Genomic DNA, 21705 nt, shown 5'->3' with positions numbered 1-21705 from the left:
CATGTTATCATAGGTGAACTCTTCAGTGATAAGAGATATGAATTTTCTATTTGAATGTCGATGTTGCGGGATAAGTTCATTTTATTTTTTCTTGTTAATCTGTACTTTGTTGTTTTTCTTTTCTTTTTGCATTTTTTTTAACTTTTTTATACACTGCCTCCCATTGTATCTTTTAAATTTTTTTCAGGTAATAAATCTACATGATATATATTATTATTATATTAAAATAGTACGAAAAGTGGAAACTGAAAGATAGCATACTCAAAGATTACAACAGAAACAACAACTTCTTCGAAAATAGCAACAACGAAAACAACTTTTGAAAGGAGAAGAAGAAAAAAAAAAAAAAAAGAAATAAATAAAAAGGGAAACAAAAGGGAAAATTAAAAAAGCAAACTTGCCCACTCGTGCTTTAGAATTGCTGGTTTTGTTTTTTGCCGGCTAATAAGTGTCTGAACAGCTAGATTTGGGTCCGCTAGGTTAAAGCGCCGAATCAGAAAACTATTTTTTGTCCAAGGTTGCAATTTTAGTAGGTACTTTGCAAAACGGAAAAATATAGAGCGGATTTTAGACTTTTCACGGTTTGCCAATAAATTCCAGAAAGGGGTCACATATAATTATGTATAATATATACATATAATATATGTAATTCTTTTTTACAACTTCTACCTTTCTTACAATTTGATAGTGTTCGCAATTTTTGTCAAATGTAACCAAAAAATTACTTTTCTTACCATTGAATATTAAGAAATGTGTTTTGGCAACGATGCCTGATGGTCAAATAGCCCAATGTGTTTAAATTCTGAAAATACTGAAATTACAGCATAAGCTCTAACATAAAAGCAAATTATGGATTATAAGTCTGTAGGTTAACACTAGGTCATAATTTCTTTTTAAGGAAACATGATTATGATATATCAGTAGGCTACCATTATAGGCTAGGCATGTCTACAGTTTTACCATTAACTTACTAATGACTTAGCTTTGACAGAGACATTTCTTTACAGTCAGGGTTTCATTTTGAATCCAATATAATATTCATTTAGATAGAAATGAGCCCCCAAGTGAGCAAATATATAGGTTATGCCTACCCTGAGTTGTATAGGCCTGTATGCACTACATTTTCTGTAGATCATTTTATTTTTCAGAATGACTGGTAAATTTTTCATTGTTCATATTATTGACTTATGAATAGAGTAAACATACCACTCACGGCCTTTTTTATGCTCTTTCCAAATATAATAGGCTAATCATTTTTGTCAAAAATGAATTTTACCCCTCCCCTATATATACCAATTCAGGGGGTAATTTTTTGGTAAATATTTACCAAATCATATTATTGAATTACAAATAAAGTGAATATACCATTTGATGCCTTTTTTATGCTGATTATGAATATGACAATCATTTCTATTGGAAATGAATTTTACTACTACTAACAACTCTTTGCAGCACCAAGCTGCCTGAGGCCAACACAGCTACACATGCTCCTCCTCCATCCCAATCTATTCAAAGCCTCCCTTTTTACACCTGCCCACGAAGTTCCCATTTCCTTTAAATCTTTCTTTATGACGTCCTCCCACCCTAGACAGGGATGACCTGCTTTCTGTTTAGCCCTAGATGGTTGGCCGAAAAGAACAATCTTTGGCAATCTGTCATCCTTCATCTACACAACATGCCCTAACCACCTCAACCTTTCTTTCACTATAGCCCTAGAAAGCAGTATTGAGCCACATTTTTTGTATAGCCTGTGGTTTGAAACATGGTCAGTCAGTCAGGTACCCAGAACAATCCTTAAGCAATTTCTCTGGAAAACGTGTAGCAAATCTTCATCCACTTTTTGGAGCATCCATACTTCAGAGCCATATTTAACCACTGTCATCACTGTAGCTTCTAAGATTCTAATCTTGGTTTGCAGACTTATCTTCCTATTCTTCCAGACTTTTTTTAACTGTGAAAAAACACCCTGAGCCTTGGCTATTTGATTTTTAACATCTTCACTGCTCCCACCATCTTTACTAATAATATGTCAATTCAGGATATATATTTGCACATATGGGGGTGGGGGTTAGGTTAGGGGGGAGGCTGAAATTCATTTCCAATAGAAATGATTGTTATATTTGTAATCAGCATAAAAAAAGGCATCAAATGGTGTATTCACTTTATTCTTAACTCAATAATATGATTTGGTAAATATTTACCAATTTTTTTTTCAAATCATATTAATGACTTATGAATAAAGTAAACATACCACTTGATGCCTTTTTTTATGCTCTTTCCAAATATAATAATCATTTTTGTCAGAAATAAGTTTGATAAAAATTTAGAATTGTGGCCCCTGATAAGGAGACATGTTAAGAAAACAATTCTTACTTTAAAATATTTATAATGATCCTAGCTTACTTATTATCCAAGGGGAGAACCTTTATCATCAAGTCTTTTCTCTTTTTCCCTTCTTTTTCTAACTTAAAAGAAATAAAACTACAATTTTTGCCATGTTCTTGTTGCAATGCCTAAATCTTTTGAAATTGCTGCTTTCAAAATTGTTTATTATAGATAGCATTCATCCTGGTCATTGTTAATTCTGTTTTTTTTTTCAATGATAGATAAAGCAGTGGCGATTTTGTATTTTCGCCTCACCATTTTCAATCATTAAAAAAATTATTATACCCCCACCCCCCTAATGTGCAAAAATATAACCAAAATTGCATTCTAATTATAAAAATAACCTTCATTTACATCAAAAATAAATTTTGCCCCCACTCCCCTGATGTGCAAGTATAAACTGTGATTTAGATGTATTTAGGGGTCGGGGTATAGTTCATTTGGTTATATTTAGATTCAGAATGCAATTTTTGTTATATATTTGCACATTAGGGTGTTGGGGGTATATACTCTACATGTATATGTATATTTATAGCAATATTTTGTATTTTTGCCACTGCTTTATTTGTCATTAAAAAACAAAATTAACAATGACTGGGATGAATGCTATCTATAATAAACAATTTTTATAGCAGTAATTTCAAAATATTTACACATTTTGACAAGAGTGTGGCAAAAATTGTAATTTTTTCTTTGAAGTTGGAAAAAGAAGGAAAAAAGAGAAAAGACTTGATGAAAAAGATTCTCCCCTTGTATAATATGAGAACTAGGATCATTATACATGTTTTAAAGTAAGAATTGTTTTCTTAACATGTCTCCTTATCAGGGGCCACAATTCTGAATTTTACCCCCACCCCTATATATACCAATTCAGAGTATATATTTGCAAATTAGGGGGGGGGTAATTTTATTTCTGATGTAAGTGGAAGGTAAGTTTAAACTTTACTCCACCCCCCTAATGTGCAAATATATACCCTAAATTGGTATATATAGGGGTGGGGGTTAAAATTCATTTCCAACAAAAATTATTATTATATTTGGGAAGAACACAAAAAAAGACTTTTTTTAAATGACTTAACTGTTTAAGTGGTGATTAGCTATCCAAGTACTGGGATTTCCTATGTAATCTTTTTTTTAGAATGTTTAAAGTAGTATCCAGAATTTTATAGTATTTCTTCATGGACTGTCTAGTACTAGTTTATAGGTTGGCTTCCTTAGAAGAAAAGGAATGCAAAGCTCTGAAAACAAGGGTAAAGGAACAATTTTTTGACACTGCAATTTTGGAACTACTGCTGAAATTCTCCTTCAAAACAGGTTAACTCTGCTTAGTTGTGACTTGGAACACCATCTCTTGAAGCCATCGTTATATTTTGACAATGCAAAATGTGGACACTATCCAATACTCCCAGATGAGAAAAGAATATTTAATTCAATCAGTTCCTGTTTTTGACACAAAATGAGCTCCCAACAATTTTTTAGTTATGTAATGTTCAAACTGTTATTACTTGGTTATTATTTTTGCAAAAAAAAAGTTAGGATCAGCACCAATGCATCAAGATACATCTAATCTTCTCTAAAATGTAGCCACATTGGTTTTGTTTTGATAAAATTATGTTTCAAGTGTCAACAACTCTTGTCTGATGTAGTGGATTACCAGACCAACTAAAAATGTTCATTCAGCTAAATTCAAATGTAGATATTGGCTTCTATCATGAGATTCATTTCGTTTGAGAATATCTTGTAGTAACCTTGTCAAAATTTTCAAAAGACAACAACAGGCCCTGTCAAAATATAGGTAACTCTGTTGAAACTTCACTGAACATGTAAAACAGATGAGAAACAATTGGTGTCAAAATTCAAGGGTCCTCTGAGAAAAACATAGTTGTCAAATTGATGGGTACTTTCTCAACAACAAGAGATTTTGATGTTAATTATTTCTAATAATAGAATAGAATATTATTTCTAATAATATATAGTGTAAAAAAAAACATTAAAAAAAAGTTTTTTTAAAATATAGTTTTACTGATTGATGCTAGATACTAGATTTTTCCATCATCTGAGGAACTGCCACTTGGCCTCATACTAAATTCATAATTTTAAGCATTTGACTTGGTTGATCATAACATCCTAATTCATTTATCACTAAATAATTTTGAAATAGACCCTCTCTTAGTAAATTTTCTATACATTTTCTTTCAAATAGATCCCAAGTTCTAAAATACAATAATATTCTTTCTGAACCCCTCCCTAATTAGCGTGGAAATCTTCAAGGAACCTTGTTAGGACCACTCTTATGTGTAGCATTGATTAGTGAAATTGCTAAGAGTTGCTGAAAGGTGTTAGTATGTAGATGACCTGCTCATCCTTGCTATGTTTTGGACAAAACTAAGAATTTACCTATGAAAGTAGATTCCACTAAGTCAAATATAATGATAATAAACTTCTTAAAACTCTTAAAATCAATTCCCACTTTCTTAGACCCCATCCCACCCAAAATTCTAGTGAAACATGGTAAACTCCTCAGTGCCTCAAATTGTTAATCCTCAATAGGACTTGCATATCTCAAGGATTCTGGACTTTCCAGACAAATGATAGTCAAAACTAAATGTTTAAAGTCGATTTTAATAGCAGATTAACTTCAAAATGGCAAAATCACTGTGGACAACAAAGAAATCTCTGTTGGACCATTAAAGCTGAGAGGAAGTGGGCCATTCCAGATAGCGTGTAAAGAGTGACCTATATCACACATTATATTATAGAGACTTGGGGCACACAATTTACACTTTATATGATTATCTAATTTTGTCCCTATTTTTGAAAGTTTTTTGTTTCTACTATCTGAATAGTGTTTTACACATTTACATTACATATGTTTACATAATTACATTAAACAAAGTTCAAGAGAAAAAAAGAAGTAAAGTAAAAAGAATAGACATGTTGAATGCACCAGGATCTGCCCACAAGTATTCCCCAAGTATTTTGCCACATGTCAAATTGGGTTCTAACTTGTGTCAAAAAGGTAACTTTTTTGTTCTGTCAAATTTGTGGGTGAAAACGCTCCAATTTAAAAAATTGGAGTTTTGTACCCTTTTCTGATAAAACTTTAAACTTTTAATCAAACAATTAGGTTCTTAGATGTTTTTCTACATCTGAAATCATTTTCAAACCAAAAGTCTTTAAATTAAGCCTTCTAGAGTAGAAAAAGTGTTTTTCTTGCAAAAACTGTTTAATCATTAATGCCTTTACCCTAATCTTCAAAATTCTAGTATGCTCATTTCTATTGTTCCTAAAACATCTTGCTTTACTTTACCCTGGTACTGGGTAGATAAAGTAAACTGCTTTTAGGAATGGTGTAAGTAGGCAAAGTATTTTATAATTTTTAAAAGTAGTTCTCAGAATTTTATAGCATATTCTTCTGAGGAGCCCAACCACTAAAGTAGTACTTTAAAGTCTGTAAAGAAACACCAATAAAATTTTAATGGATGGAAAGCCAACAGTGGAGCCCAATCTTGGACACTTACAGCTTGAAGAAATAGAGACAGCTTGTTTAAACTGGACACAGCTTGAGCCTAGAGTTGGAAAATTCTGCACAATCTTGGACTTGGGAACTTGACATCACAAATAAGTATCTCAAGTAAATACAAACTATCATGGATGCATTCAATCTAAGGCATATATTGTGAAGCAGAATAATTTTATTTAAATAATATATGATGTAACGGCTGAAAAACCAATCATATCCAGGATTAGGAAAATACTGTTTCTGTTAATGAAAGATGTATTTTAACCAATATATTTACCCATGACTAGGCACTGTCTTGGTTTTACCCTGTAATGAGGGTCTGCATATAACTAGCTTGAAATATTTATTCCTTGACATCATTTGTAAAGTTAAATTTATGCTAATCATAGTTCAGTCCAAAAGTTCAAGAATTCAGCTGTCATTACAAAGCTTATTTGGGGCTATAATCTGTGACTGTTGGAGTTAAGAATGATGCTTTAAATTTTAAATCAAAAGTTTTTTTTCAAGTTTGTGTTACTTTCTACATTTATAAAATTTAAGAAGATAATACTGCATGAAGATACCCCATAGATTAATAGGTAGATAATGTATTTAAAAGCCAAAGGCCATATACATGAGTAGGGGAGAACGGGGCGAAATTGGACAGGGGTAAACTTGGACGTCGAACCTGACATCTAGCCTATTGCTTCTATCGATCCACAAAAAATAGGGTAGATGGGGCTTATGTATGTCTACATTGGCGGGAAGTTTGAAATCTAACAGAACTGTTAACACCAGGATAAGAGGTAAGAAAGTTTTTGATGCTTAAAAAAAATCTGGGAGTCGCAACATCAGCTCGATTTGCGGTAACAAAAGGTGGTAGTTTTCCTTTGTTGTTGATGTTGTACAGTTGCTAGATACATCCTCTATCTATGCCCTGATTTTCATTTGTCTAGCCCTAGTACTTCTTTTTCAGGACGCTATTTTCTAAAATTGGCTTGATAGGGGTATGATTGGAAAACAATTCGGGGGTGACTTTGGTCACTGGCCAAGGTCACTCCGTGTGTCCAACTTCACCCTGTGCTATTTTTGTTTATCATTTGAGAGAATGTCTTTACCTCTGTAGAGGCAATTTTTAGAGAATTTCTTATCTAATATTTGGAGTTTGATCGATGATGCTAGATGGCGTTGCTTGTGTGTAGATGTGTTTTTTTTTCACACAACACAACGAGGTTAAGTTGGCTGTTTCATTAGCTTAATGAAAGGAGCAGCATTAAAACTTAAAACGAACAGAAATTATTCCGTATATCCCCTCCTCAACGCCTCACTCGTTACTACGCTAAAGTTTGACTCGTTCTCACAACTCTATTTTATTAAAAAATAAAAAATTTTATCGTAAAGAGAGTGGCGTTGAGAAGGGGACAACCCCTTTCATATACGGAATAATTTCTGTTCGTTTTAAGTTTTAATTACGCTCCTTACTTTCAGTTAAAAAAACTAGTCTTTTGTAATTTAATTTCAGGACGTTTTTGAATTAATGCAGTTTCAATTTTGGCTCATCGTACATGAATAATTCAAACAAAATTTGTATATCAATTTTATTTATTTTTTGGCTAAATGGCTTTCTCGAAATTTTGTTCTGACGTAACTTATGAATTCACTCACGTAACAAACTATATTCGTATATTTTTATTCCGTATTTTAGGGGGTTCACCCCCTAGTCAATACCTCACTCTACGCTAAAGTTCAAATTTTGTTCCAATGCTTTAAGAATGACCCCTTAATCACAAAAGCCGTTAATTAAAAAAAAAAAAATTAATTTTTAATATAATTTTTTTTTAATTACATGATCAAACAATTCGTGGTAACGAACTGTAAGTAAGGAGGGACCCGGTTCATATCATTGCTTCTTAAAGCTATTTTCAGGTTATTTCCCATGCATTTACTGTTTGTTCTTTCTAGTTGGCCAATGGTTCGCAACTACATCAGGAAACACGATCTACCAGATGGCGAATCCATGGAGCAGGCAGTGAATGCAGTCTTAGAGCGTAGACTATCTATTAGAAATGCCGAAAAAACCTATGGACTGAAGAAATCAACCGTTGCCTATGCTCTGAAAAATCGACAAGGAGTTACTGAAGAACCTCGAGCGAATCCAGTTACACCCCCAGGTTGCCCAAACTGAAGAGAAAAACTGTTTTCTCTAACAAACAAGAAAGAGTTTGTAGAGTATCTCCTAAAATGTCAGCTGATGAATCACGGCCTCACTCCGTAAGAAGCGAGGAAACTTGCCTTTGAATGGGGCAAATTGATTGGCGTCGAAACACCGAAGAGCTGGGTGCGAGACGACATAGCTGGGGTGGACTGGTTCTCAGGCTTTATGAAACGAAACCCAGAGCTATCTATTCGTAAGCCTGAAAATACCAGCCAGGCAAGGGCTGCTGGCTTCAATCAAGTGGTTGTGAATCTGTTCTTCGACAACCTGCAGAAACTCTATGAAAAATTCAAGTTCCCACCAAACCGTATCTGGAACTGTGATAAAACTAGGGTTCCTACTGAATTGCCAGCTCCAAAAGTAATCGCAAGGAAAGGATCGAAGCAAGTTTCCCAGACAGTGTCAGCAGAGAGAGGGGAAAATGTTACAATGCTTGGGTTTATTTCAGCAACTGGTCAAGCTCTTCCCCCCGTTTTTATATTCCCACAGGTGATGGTGAACGACCGGCTTTTTCGAGAAGGCCCCACAGGATGTCTCGGGCTTTCTCGCCCTAGTGGTTGGATGACTTCCATCTACTATTTAGCTGCTATTGAGCACTTCATCAAGCTGGTGAAGCCATCGAAAGAAGACCCTATGCTACTGCTACTTGACAACCACGATAGCCATGTTTCGGTGTAATTAGCGCGGCTATGCAAAGATAATTGGGTCCACCTCTTGACCTTTCCTCCCCATTGTTCCCACCGCTTACAGCCATTGGACGTCACTGTCTACGGACCATTCAAGTTTGCGATGAGAGAATCACTGAACACCTGGTTGCAGATCCATCCAGGTCAACAAATTCCGATTCACAAGACTACCTAGCTCTGCAAAGAACCATTCCTTCGCAAGTTCAACCCAGAAAATATAACAGTTGGTTTCACGAAAGCTGGAATTTGGCCCTTCAACAGAAGTGTATTTTCTGAGGTAGACTTTCTACCTGCTGAGGTGACAAATCGTCCACCCCCGGACGATTCGTTACTAGATGTGCAGCCAATACCCTCTCCCTCTCCTCCTTCACCTTCTCTTCCCCAAAGCGAGCTAGGAAAACAGACTCCTGAAGCAGTAAGACCCTATCCAAGAGCAGATATGACAAAGCCCAGAAGGAATGCGAGAAAGCAAGGTCGAACTCGTATTCTTACCGATACACCTGAAAAAGATACTTTAGAAGCTGAAGCACGAGCAAGAAAGGAAAAGCAGAGTAAAAAGCCTATGCCCAAGCAGGCCAAGCAGCCCACTGCCAAGAAAAGAAAGCAAATTGAATCTCCAGTGGAAAGTAGTGGTGATGACATTGAACTTGACGACAATTCATCTGACGATTCTCTGCACCTCCATGAGGCTGATAAGGATGACGTAGACAAGGACATTCAAGCCGGAGACTTTATTATTGTCAAGTTCGAGTGAGGAAAGAAGAAAGCCCTTGTGTATTATGTTGGCGAAGTTCTTGATGTTGTGGAAAAGCAGTTTGCGAGGGTTAACTTTCTTCGGAAACAAGGGGACAAATTCATGTTTCCTCAGCTTCCTGATATTGCTGAGATAGACATTACCGACATAGAACTGAAGCTTCATGTCCCCTCTTCAGCTGGTGGAACCAGTCGTGCAGTTCAGGGGCTTGTCTTTGGTTGTGATCTTTCGATGTACGCTTCAAAATGACAATTCTAGTTGAAACCCGGATGCCCGTGCAATTTTCCTGGCTGATTTTTTTATGCGATTTTGAGTTTTCATATGATTTTGAGTGATTATGTATCATTTTACACGAATATTCTGTATTTGGATAAAGTTTAACTGCTTAAAACTGTCTTGTCCTAGGTCGTCCCATGCCTGTCCAATTTCACCCCGTGTATGGGGCGAAACTGGACACTTGACAAGGTCCTACTCTCATGGTACTCACGCTTCAGGGTGATCTTTAAAAAATCTGAAAAAAATTCACCATTATTTGCGAGACTTTTACCTTTCTAACGACCCACACTAAATTGTTTTATGTCAATCCAGTACCTAGTTATGCTTGGAAAACTAAAAAGTGTCCAAGTTCGCCCCGTTCTCCCCTATTCAATCAACCAAACAAAAATAATGAACTTCAACTGAACTTTTAAAACAAGAAAACAAATTTATAGCCTACAAATAACTAAAAGTTTCTTCTCTTTAACTTTTAACTACACACTTCCTTAAATTCAAAACTTCCTCAAGGTAGCTGCAAACTGCCTCTATCACAGGTTTTGCCCTCAATTCAAGAATACCAGTGAGAGAAAGGGTGTCCTTTCCAAAAATACTCTCTCTTGGGCTTGAAAGCTCCTAGTACCGTGTGAGAAGATGGTTTACATTCTCAACTTCTGATCACAAAAGGGGCAAGAGTACTTCGAATCCGTTTAACTCCTGTTTCTATCAAATACTTTCCATCGACCATGCAATGGAAGGCTATTTGCTCTGAGCTGGAACCACATCCCATGGCACTTAGTGGGTAAATCTATCTTGAAATAAATTTTCAAGATGGGAGGAAACACTATACCTTATGGCTTACCACAGCTTTTCAGACTAAAGAATAATAGTCTTTATCCAATAGCCTTGGTATAAGTTAAGCATTTCTATTGTCACTTCTAGTTTAGTGGTTGCCCTCCTTAGGGAGAAACATTATAAAAGTCTGAAAACTGTTCTTATAAAGTTCTGAATTATTTATATCATTCCTAAGAGCACTTAACTTTATTTTAGCATATCTGTCCCTATTGTGCATATATATAGTCCAAATTGTATGTCCTTCTTGTGTTTTCTAAAACTTGCCAATGAGGTAATAGCGTTGCCTTCGTATTTGGAAATCAGAGGCAACACTATAGTGTTGCCTATAGTAAAGGCCATACAGCTCCAATGTTTTATTATTTATTATTTTTTTTCCCCAGAGGCACTTCATATGGAAGGGGTCGTCGTAGAAGCTTCAAAGGGGGCTTATTCGATTGGAAATCGAGAGTTCTAGTGCCCTTTTTAATAGTCAAAAATGATTGGAGGGCAACTAACCCTCCCCATGCCCATCATTCCCCCAATCACATCCAATCCAAATTTTGAGATAGCCATTTTGTTCAGCGTAGTTGATTTCCAGATAGAAAATATATTTTTGAGGAGGATACTCCCCCACAACCCTCAGGGCAAGGGTTTTAAGTTATGCCCTGGGGGCATATAAGGTTTTTATAGAAGGCGTTGTCGTAGAAACTTCAAAACAGGCTCATTCGATTGGAAATTAAAAAGCTAGGGCCCTTTTTAATAGTCAAAAGTGATTGGAGTGTAACTCGCGGCCCCCCCCCCCCCCCCCCCCATCATTTCCCCAAACACATTCAATCAATATTTTAAGGTAGCCAATTTGTTCAGCGTAGTTCATTTCCAGATAGAAAGTGTGTTTTTAAGGAGGACACTCCCCCACTACCATCAGGGAAAGGGTTTTAAGTTTTACCCTGGGGGCAAATAACGTTTTTATAGAAGGTGTTGTCGTAGAAACTTCAAAACAGGCTCACTCGATTAAAAATTAAAGGGCTAGTGCCATTTTTAATAGTAGAAAATGATTGGAGGGCAACTAGCCCCCCCCCCCCCCCACGCCCATCCTTCCCCCAAACACATCCGATCAAAACTTTGAGATAGCCATTTTGTTCAGCATAGTTGATTCCCAAATGGAAAATACATTTTTGAGGAGGATACTCCCCCACAACCCTCAGGGCAAGGGTTTTAAGTTATGCCCTGGAGGCATATAAGGTTTTTATAGAAGGCGTTGTTGTAGAAACTTCAAAACATGCTCATTCGATTGGAAATTAAAGGGCTAGTGCCCTTTTTAATAGTCGAAAGTGATTGGAGTGTAACTAGCTCCCTCCCACCACGCTTATCATTTCCCCAAACACATCCAATCAAAATTTTCAGATAGCCAATTTGTTCAGCATAGTTGATTTTCAGATAGAAAATATATTTTTGAGGAGGACACTCCCAAAACCCTCAGGGCAACGGTTTTAAGTTACGCCCTGGGGGCATATAAATAGAAGGCGTTGTCGTATAAACTTCAAAACAGGCTCATTCGATTGGAATTTGCTATTACCTTTTGTTTTTTCAATATCCCTCTCAACACACCCTGAAAGTTTCCCCTTAATGATGGCTGGTGTTTACCTTCCCGACACTTACCCCCCCAGAAAACACCCCGCAGAAAATATCCCCCAGAAAATTCCCCCTTCTCCGCCAAGGATGGGGGAAAAGCTTTGCCAAAACCTAGCTTTGCCCCGCCTTCTTCTTCTAATTCACAGCAGGTGGGCTATTTAGTTGATACTATTTAGCCCTCTTCTTTTTGCTTCACTCTGTGGGTTACAGAGCTACTGTCTTGATTGTCTCTTGTTTATTAGATATTCTCAGATATCTTTCAGTAGATCTTTTGACTCAAGGAGTTCAAATATAAGATGATAGATATCGATTTCTTTGCTCTGTGAGCAGGTATAGTTGGCTAGGCTCTTGTCTGATAATGAGATTTTGTGGTATATGAAGCATTTTAACAGTTCACAAAGCAAGGTATGTTGTGCAGACGTAAGCATATTCCATTCAAATAGACAATGGTCATTTGTTTCATTATTCATATTACAATGCCTGCCAAGAGGGGACAGGGGAATTGAACCACTTCAATTAGAAAACTTATATGAGAATGCAAGTAAATTTAGTCCATTTGTTCCAGAACGAATTCTGTGATAAATTTTAGAAAGATACTTATTGGGAAAGTGGGAAAGGATAGGGTTAATCTTACTAAAATTAATATCTGATAGCCTCCATCGGTAAATATCTTTAATTGGGATTGGTCCCAATTGGTCCCGCCATTTATTTAAGAAGTTTAGAGTACGTGCTTTCTCTAGAAAAGTTCGAGAGAACAGAGTTGGTGGAACCAAATGTTGGAATTCACTTCCCATTTGAATGTGATTTGTTTATTTTCCGGTGAAATTGCGGAAAAATAGAAAAGACAAATAAACGATAAAGGCAGATTATAATTTGCCAATTCAGGCTAAAATGACAAGCTCATATATAGTAATAGTATATAGTAAGCTTACTATATACAAGCTTACTATACATAATAGCAAACATAAGTTACAGCACCTTGTTTACTTCTATCTAAGTCTAAAAAGACTTTATACCCACTTCATAGATTTCATTCAAATAATTAAAATAACCCATTTTGCAGACTAGTGCTCTTTGTTTTTTTTTTGGGAAAATAAACTGGTGATGTTCTTGAAGTTCGATTCACAAAGGTTAAACAATCTGTTATTTGGGTTAGGCTCAAAAGTGCCTATGGGAGTAAGAAGCAATAGCACCCCTTACACTTTTCAAAGTAGATTTTTTTCAAAGTAACAATACAATAATACCTTTTTTTATTTATTTCAATTGGAAATAAATGCCAAATAAAAGATCTAAAGGCAAACTGGCCAGCTTTGTCAAAACAAAGGAATAAATATGAAAAGGACAAACAGATCCGTGATTTTTAATATATGTGATTAATTGTATATGTATATATATATATATGTATATATATATATATATATATATATATATATATATATATATATATATATATATATATATATATATATATATATATATATATATATATATATATATATAAACATATATATACATATATGTATATGTATATATATATATTTTAGTTACTCTGTTTTAGCTTTATATATGTTTTTCTTATTTTAGTTTTAGATTCTAGTTGGTTTTTTTTTACCCAAACCAAACAGAAATTACAGTAAATAACGGAGTCAAATGAGCAGAAATTAACATGAATAGGGCTGAAAACCCCTATGCCTTCCCAAGGCAAGAACATAATTTGCACTTTACTGAAAAAAAATACAAATGAATGTGAATTGTCAGTTTAATATACATATACTGATATTTAGTACGGTAATCAAAATGTCGATATTTGCTTTATTAAAGTTATAAACTTAAAAACATTTATATTTTTTCCGTAAAGTGCAAATTATGTTCTGGCCTTGGGAAGGCATAGGGGTTTTGAGTCCTACTCATGTTAATTTCTGCTCTTTTTGAGTTTGACTTGGTTATTTATTGTAATTTCTGTTCGTTTTGGGTTTCCTTTATTTATCGATGCTGATTTGGGTAGTTTCACGCTTGGTAGATTATTTGATTTAATTTTTGCTCATTTTTGGTTTAATGGAGTTCTTTACTTTTCGTTGAAAAACTTATTTTGTGGAAAAAGTTTTTTTAATTAATTTCTGTTCGTTTTATATTGACACAGTCTTTACAGGGAAAAAGAAAATAATGCTTCCTGTTTACTTTCTTTGATAGCTTGGATACACTTACGCTATTTTGATTTGGTTAATTTTAAGAGCAGAAGTAGCCCCGAAAGTTTGAAGATAATACCCTCAGCCGTTTTTGGGATACTGCTGAGATGCCTTATTGGGAATTAGCATTAACACAGGGCATTTTGATTTAATCTTTAAGTTTTAAACATAATGGGCAAATGGGAGCGTGAGCATGAAAGGGGGATTAGTTGCCCTCCAATGACTTTTGACTATTGAAAAGGGCATTAGCCCTTTCTATTTTCAATCGAATGAGCCCTTTTCGAAGTTCATACGACAATTCCTTGGATACAAAGTACCCTGGTCTAAAAAAAAAAAAAAAAAAAAAAAAAAAAAAAAAAAAAAAATACATTATACCCACATTGATCTTTACTATAAAAATCTCAAGCCTTCCAATCACTTTAAACTAATAAAAAGAGCACTAGGCCTTTCGATTCCCAATCAAATGAGCCTTTTTTGAGTTTCTATGACAAAGCTTTCTACAAACACCTTATATGCTCCCAGGGCATAAACTACAACCCTTACCCTAAGGGTTGTGAGATTGGTTGTCATCCTCAAAGACCTAATTTCCAGAACTTTCGACTAAGTTAAACAAAATGGTTGTCACAAATTTTTGATTGGATGTGTTTGGAGAAATGGTGGTCGTGAGAGGAGTGTTGATCACTCTTATCACTTTCAACTATTAAAAAGGCACTAGCACTTTCAATTTCCAATTGAATGAGCCCTTTTGAAGTTTCTTCAACAACGCTTTCAATGAAAACCTTATATGCCCCCAGGGCATAGCTTACAACCCTTGGCCTTATGGCTGGGGGGGGGTTCATCTTCAAAGACCTAATTTCTAGAACTTTCTACTATGCTGAACAAATTGGCTATCTGAAAATTTTAATTGGATGTGTGTGGGGGAATGTTGGGCGTGAGAGGGGGGCTAGTTACCCTCCAATCACTTTTGACTATTAGCGGGCACCAGTCATCTCAATTTCCAATTGAATAAGCCCCTTTTGTAGTTTTTACGGCTCTATCTATAAAAACCTTATCTATGCTCTGGGTGGTTTGTCATCCTTAAATTCATAATTTCCAGAACTTTCAACTACGTTGAACAAAATGGCTATCTCTAAACTTTGATTGAATGAGTTGGGGGAAATGATGGGCCTGAGAGGGGGGTTATTTGCTCTCCACTCATTTTTAACTATTAAAAAGGGCAATTTCAATTTTCAATCAAATGAGCCCTTTTTGAAATGTCTACAACAACTTTCTATATAAACCTTATGTGCCCCCAGGGCATAACTTACAACCCTTACAGTGAGGGCTCTGAGGGGGTTATCATCCTTAAAGACCTAATTTCAAGAACTTTCAACTACGTTGAACAAAATTGATATCTCAAAATTTTGATTGGATGTGTTTGAGGAAATGGTGGGCCTGAGAGGGCGGATAGTTTCCCTTCAATCACTTTTGACTGTTAAAAAGGGCACTAGTCCTTTGAATTTCCAATTAAATGAGCCCTTTTTGAAGTTTCTAAAGCATTGCTTTCTATAAAAACCTTATATGCCCCAAGGGCATAACTCAAAACCCGTGCCCTGAGGGCTGTGGGGGGGAGGGAAGGGGTTTTCATCCTTAAAGACCTAATTTCCGAAACTTTCAACTACGTTGAATAAAATGGCTTAGTAAATATTTTGATTGGATGTGTTTGGGGAAAAGGTGGGCGTGAGGGGGGGGGGTAGTTACCCTCAAATCACTTTCAACTATTAAAAAGGGCACTAGCCCTTTGAATTTCCAATTGAGTGAGCCCTTTTTCAGGCTTCTATGACAAAGTTTTCAATAAAGACCTTATATGCCCCCAGAGCATAACTTATAACCCTTGCCCTAAAGAGTGTGGGGAGAGTGTCCTGCTCAAAGGTACAATTTTCAGAACTTTCAACTACGTGGAACAAAATGGCTATCTCAAAATTTCGCAAATTTTATAGGTCAAAATTGAAATCACCCAATATAAGAACTGGTATTTTACACTCCCCCAACTTAACAAGTACTTGATCAAAAAGATCAAAAAGTCTCTCTGAATTACTAGAAGGAGGTCTGTAAAGAACATAAAATAAACGGTAAGCATCCCGATGGAGTAACCTCAAGGAGTTAGCTCTCAAATATACCTTCTTCCCAAATAGACATCACTCAGCAGGATGGAAGATCAACTATTTCGAACATAAATTGCTAAGCCACCTTTCGCACTGATTTTCCTATTGTGGAAAAAACACCTCATATTGCAGATATCCAGCATGTAAACAGGAGTATTATCCAATAAAAATGTTTCACAGACAGTAACAACGTCATGTAGACTCAAAGCCAATAAGAACCTGTGTTCGTTTTGAGCACTTTGTAACCCTTGAGCGTTTAAGTGTAGTACGCGGAGAGGAAATTTACACTGGCCAAGAGCACTGGGTAGCTGGTGACTGTTTGTTGAAAAATCACATTCCGGCAAGTTTTTTACACTTGGTAGGTCACCGTCACTGGCAATTGTCATGTTTAAAATGGTATCTTGTTTCAACTTCGAGTCTAAAAGTCCTTGGAAACGGCCCATATCAGAATGTAACTTTATTCAAACAGAAGGTGGGGTCTCCAAACTGTAAATATCGGCAACGTCAGCAATCCTCTTACAGGGTACAATATGTGAACCATTTCTCACATATATAACACCTCTAAGAGTCCACTGCTTGAAGGCTAAATAAATATCAAATTTTTTGCTAAAAAATTGTCAGACAAGTTTCGACAATATTCAATACAAGTGACCTTCTTTCATCGAGTGATTGAGAAAGATTGTAAAATAAGTTCATAAAAACTTGCCACACGGGTTTGTTTAAAATCCAGAAAAAGACCATTTATCGTCTGCACTGATTGAAAGATAGATTCATGCTGAATCTATCACTAAATTAAAAGACGCTCAGTGAAGCCTTGTTGTCAAAATGTGTATCAGCTATACTTCAAGAATTGCTAAGGGTATCAAGTTTAAACTTTTGATTAATTTTAAGTGGGGTGTTGAACTAGCCAAAAAAATGAACCCTTAGCCCGCTAAGGGTTTTAAGTTGAAACTTGTAAGGAATAGTTAACTAATTGAAAAAAAGCATGTGTATCCAAGTTGTCAATTTGGCGTGTCCGCAACTTCTCAGGAATAGCTAAGAGTAATAATTTGAAGCCTTTAGGCAATGACTATGGAGATATTTTACAAGATCAGAAGACACTATGTTTATCAATAAAGGCTAAGGGTATTAAGTTGAAACTTTCAGGTGGCACTGAGGGAGATGCTGAATACTATTTTAAATTCAAATATATTATGTGAATAGAAGTTATCAAAACGCTGTATATGCAATATGCCAGTAATGGCTAATGGTATAACAATCTCATTTATATTGTCTATAATTTTTTTTTTAGAATTAGAAGAAGGTGAAATGACAACGAATGATGATGAACTTAACCATTTTAAATACTCTGAGTTGCCAGTTAAACAGGAATGTAATTCAGCAGCCATTTCGACACAATTGAAGCTTGATCTTGACTTTACTGGGACTAGTTTATCAGATTACCAAAATGAAGGTATGATTTGAGAGTGATAATCTTCACCTTTTATATTACTTTTTGTGATTGTTTTCCTTTTCTTGATTTGTTAACTTCTGTTCATTGTTTATTTTACATTGTAAATAGGAACTGTTTTTCGTACCATCCTGGTATGCTTTATGAACGTGACATTACATGTTTTATGATTTTGATTATGTTTTTATTATGATTTTCATTATAATAAGATATTAAAACATTTTTTTGACTGCGTTATCAATAAGTTTAACGTCTCTGATTCTTAAAAATTATAAATTCTAATTCATAGCCAAATTGAGTGTTATATATTATCAAAATCTTTAACATATCGTTGATAGGCTGTGGAGAAGAGTAGTGCTCCACCTCCTAATAAGGGTGCTTGTTTCTCAGTTTATTTTGGTTTCTTTGTCTATTTCTTACTTTTATTTTTATTTTTTCATTTTGTCCTTATTCTATTTTAGTTTTTTATATGTTAGTTTCTAGGAAACAAAACGAAGTTTTTGTTGTTATTATTTATATAACCGAAATTTTACACTGTAGGCTACCCTTATAATCGGCCATAGTTAAAAATTCCCTTTGTTATTTATTATAATATTGGCAGGATCAACTGCAATTAAAATAAGTAAAATCCTTTCTCAAAGGAAAAGTCGTGGAAGTCGTGAATCTGTCCACTTCATTAAATTGGTTAATTAAACCAACAGATTGTTTTTTTATGTATACGACATTATATACAATTGTATATATATGAAGTTCTTGTTCTAACAATTTGATGTCATTCCAAACCGGTTCCTGGCTGTAAGAACTGGGTATGTCTTAGGGCATCGATAAGAATCATAAGATGTTAGATTGTCACATCATTTAATGAAGTTCATTTTAGAAAATATTTTTCTAAAATATAGAAAAATTTTTCTATATCATTAGAAAATATTTTATCGTATATGCCTCGGTCGTTCCTACTACCTGACTGTGAGACAAGGGCTCTGAAGCCATCCGACATTTAAAAGTGGTTGGAGTTACTCTGGTTTCATCTAGTTTCTCAAAATTTTATTTTATTTTTCGATAGATAGACCACTCATAGATTGACGCTTTGTAAGTTTTGTATTCACTAGGAGCCACTGCTAGTCAAACATTCTAATTTTAAAGGTTTATTTTACACCTGTGTAAAATAACACAAGCATCAATTTTAGATCATAACCATTTTTCAATTCGAAATTACATTCCTAGTACAGTAAAAGTCAATAAGAGTAATCTTTAGTATAGAGTATAAAAAAAGTTAGTGTTTGTTTCACATAGTAACTTAATTTGGTATTGTTTATCTGGTGGCCGGTGTTTATCCCTCCCCCGGCGTTTACCCCTCCTAGAAAATACCCCCCCCCCCCGTGAAAAACAAAGCCTTCCAAATTTCAGAATTTTATTTGAGTTAATTTTCTTCTTCATAGGGGGAAGGAATTTTGGGACTTTTGTATTTTGCACAATTCACTCAAGTTTACGCTTTGTAAAACTCAAGAACAAACCGGTTTCTTCATTAGTTTCTTTAATCTTAGTACGAAACAAGACAAAGACAAGTGGCAGAATAGATGGGAAATATATAATTTGGGCTATATATTTGCACATAGGGGGGGGGGGAGGAGGGGGTGGTAAAGTATTTGGACAGTTTGAAGTCAGAAAACAACTCCTTCTAGGTATGGCCAATAAAAAATTACAGAAGAAATGCAAGGTATCTGGAAATTTTGTAAACTAAAAAAAAAAAAAAATACCAGTATAAAGTAAATGTAATGTTTTATTTAAGTCTTAAGTGTTGTGTTTCTTCAATGGCCGATTTTCAAAGTATCAAGTACTATTATAAGGTTAATGTAATGTTTAATTTGAATGTTTTTTGGTTATCATCGATAACAGTTTATTCCATTTTTGTTTTTAATTCATGTTATTCTAATGTGTTCATGGCCGTATATTTGGCTTTAAAATACATATCTCTATCTAACTATCTAATATGCAAAATAATTGTACCAAACACATTTTGCATGCAGACCCGCTATAGCCTACTTTACCCCCCTCCTCCCAATATGCAAAGTTATAGCCCAAATTTGTTTCTTAAGTAACGATAAAACTGTTAGTGTTCTTGAATATTAGTACCAAAATTCGTTCCCCCTACGGAAATAAAAAAAAATTAAACTCAAATAAAATTCTCAAATTTGGAAAGTCTTAATTTCCATGGGGGGGGGGGGTATTTTCCCCGGGGTTATCGCCGGGGGGGGGGGGGGTAAACGCCTAGAACCTGTTTATCTAATTAAATTTACTGAATAGTGAAGTTTAAAAAAAAAAATTGGTCAACTTGAAGAAATCTGCATGTGTTTGTACTTTACTTTTTAGAACTGCATTTTACCTCGTTTGTGTACTTTTGAACTTTAAATATCTCTTTATTTTAGATGTCAAGATTCCAATTTTGGATTACAAATATGAGTTTCCAGAATTGCCATCACGCAGTATGGATTATCAATTAGAAAAGCACTCAGTTTATCAACCCACTTTGGAAAGCAACAGTGATTTAGAAGATAATCGTAAAATAGGAAACCTGTCTGAGGGAGAATACTATGAGTGTCATATTTGTGAGAAAAAATCCTCCCAACTGCACAAGTTGAAACTGTACCAGAGAACTCACTTGGAGGAAAAATCTTATAAGTGTAAAATTTGTGAAAAAAAATTCTCCCAGACGAGTAGTTTAAAATCTTATGAAAGAATTCATTCTAGGAAAAAGCCCTATGAGTGCAAAGATTGTGAGAAAAAATTCTCCATAAAGAGCAAATTAAAATTACATGAAAGAATTCACTCAGGGGAAAAGCCCCATGAGTGTAAAATTTGCGAGAAAAATTCTCCCAGACGGGTAGTTTGAAATTGCATGAAAGAATTCACTCGGGAGAAAAGCCCTATGAGTGTAAAACTTGTGAGAAAAAATTCTCCGACAAGGGTAGTTTGAAAAAACATGAAAGAATTCACTCGGGGGAAAAGCCCTATGAGTGTAAAATTTGTGAGAAAAAATTTCCCAGACTGGTAGTTTGAAAAAACATGAAAGAATTCACTCGAGGGAAAAGCCCTATGAGTTTAAAATTTGAAAAACAAAATTCTCCTTAAAGAGCAGTTTAAAATTACATGAACGAATTCACTCGGGAGAAAAGCCCTATGAGTGTAAAACTTGTGAGAAAAAATTTTCCAGGAAGGGTAATTTGAAAAAACATGAAGGAATTCATTCTGAAGAAAAGCCCTATAACTTTAATATTTGCAAGAAAAAATTCTTCCTGACGGGTAATTGGAAATTGCATGAAAGAATTCATTCGGGGGAAAAGCCCTATGAGTGTAAAACTTGTGAGAAAAAATTCTCCGAGAAAGGTAGTTTGAAAATACATGAAGGAATTCACTCGAGTGAAAAGCCCTATGAGTGTAAAATTTGTGAGAAAAAATTCTCCCGCGCGGGTAATTTGAAAACTCATCAAAGAATTCACTCGGGGAAATGCCCCATGAGTGTAAAATTTGCGAGAAGAAATTCTCCCTGACGGGTAGTTTGAAATTGAATGAAAGAATTTACACGTGGAAAAAGCCCTATGAGTGTAAAATTTGCGAGAAAAAGTTCTCCCAGGCGGGTAGTTTGAAATTGCATGAAAGAATTCACT

At 35.1% G+C, this 21705-nt stretch overlaps 2 protein-coding genes across 2 annotated transcripts; both read left to right on the top strand.

Moving 5' to 3' along the window:
- Positions 1–796: 796 nt before the first annotated feature.
- Positions 797–21158, top strand: LOC148947398 (uncharacterized). The gene is made up of 3 exons (XM_089095831.1): positions 797–864; positions 17882–18043; positions 20467–21158. The coding sequence occupies exons 2-3, from the start codon at positions 17899–17901 to the stop codon at positions 20928–20930; spliced, it is 609 nt and encodes a 202-aa protein (XP_088951957.1). The 5' UTR covers positions 797–864; positions 17882–17898; the 3' UTR covers positions 20931–21158.
- On the top strand, positions 8268–8780 carry LOC148947399 (uncharacterized). The gene has a single exon (XM_089095794.1). It carries the CDS (start codon positions 8268–8270, stop codon positions 8778–8780), a length of 513 nt encoding a protein of 170 aa, XP_088951920.1.
- Positions 21159–21705: the final 547 nt, after the last annotated feature.

Source organism: Artemia sp. Qi Xiang Cuo, chromosome 10, assembly GCF_049724085.1.
Source record: "Artemia sp. Qi Xiang Cuo chromosome 10, ASM4972408v1, whole genome shotgun sequence".
NCBI classification, from domain to species: Eukaryota; Metazoa; Arthropoda; class Branchiopoda; order Anostraca; family Artemiidae; genus Artemia; species Artemia sp. Qi Xiang Cuo.
The sequence above is the reverse complement of the archived record's forward strand: the minus strand, read 5'-3'. Positions and strand labels throughout refer to the sequence as shown.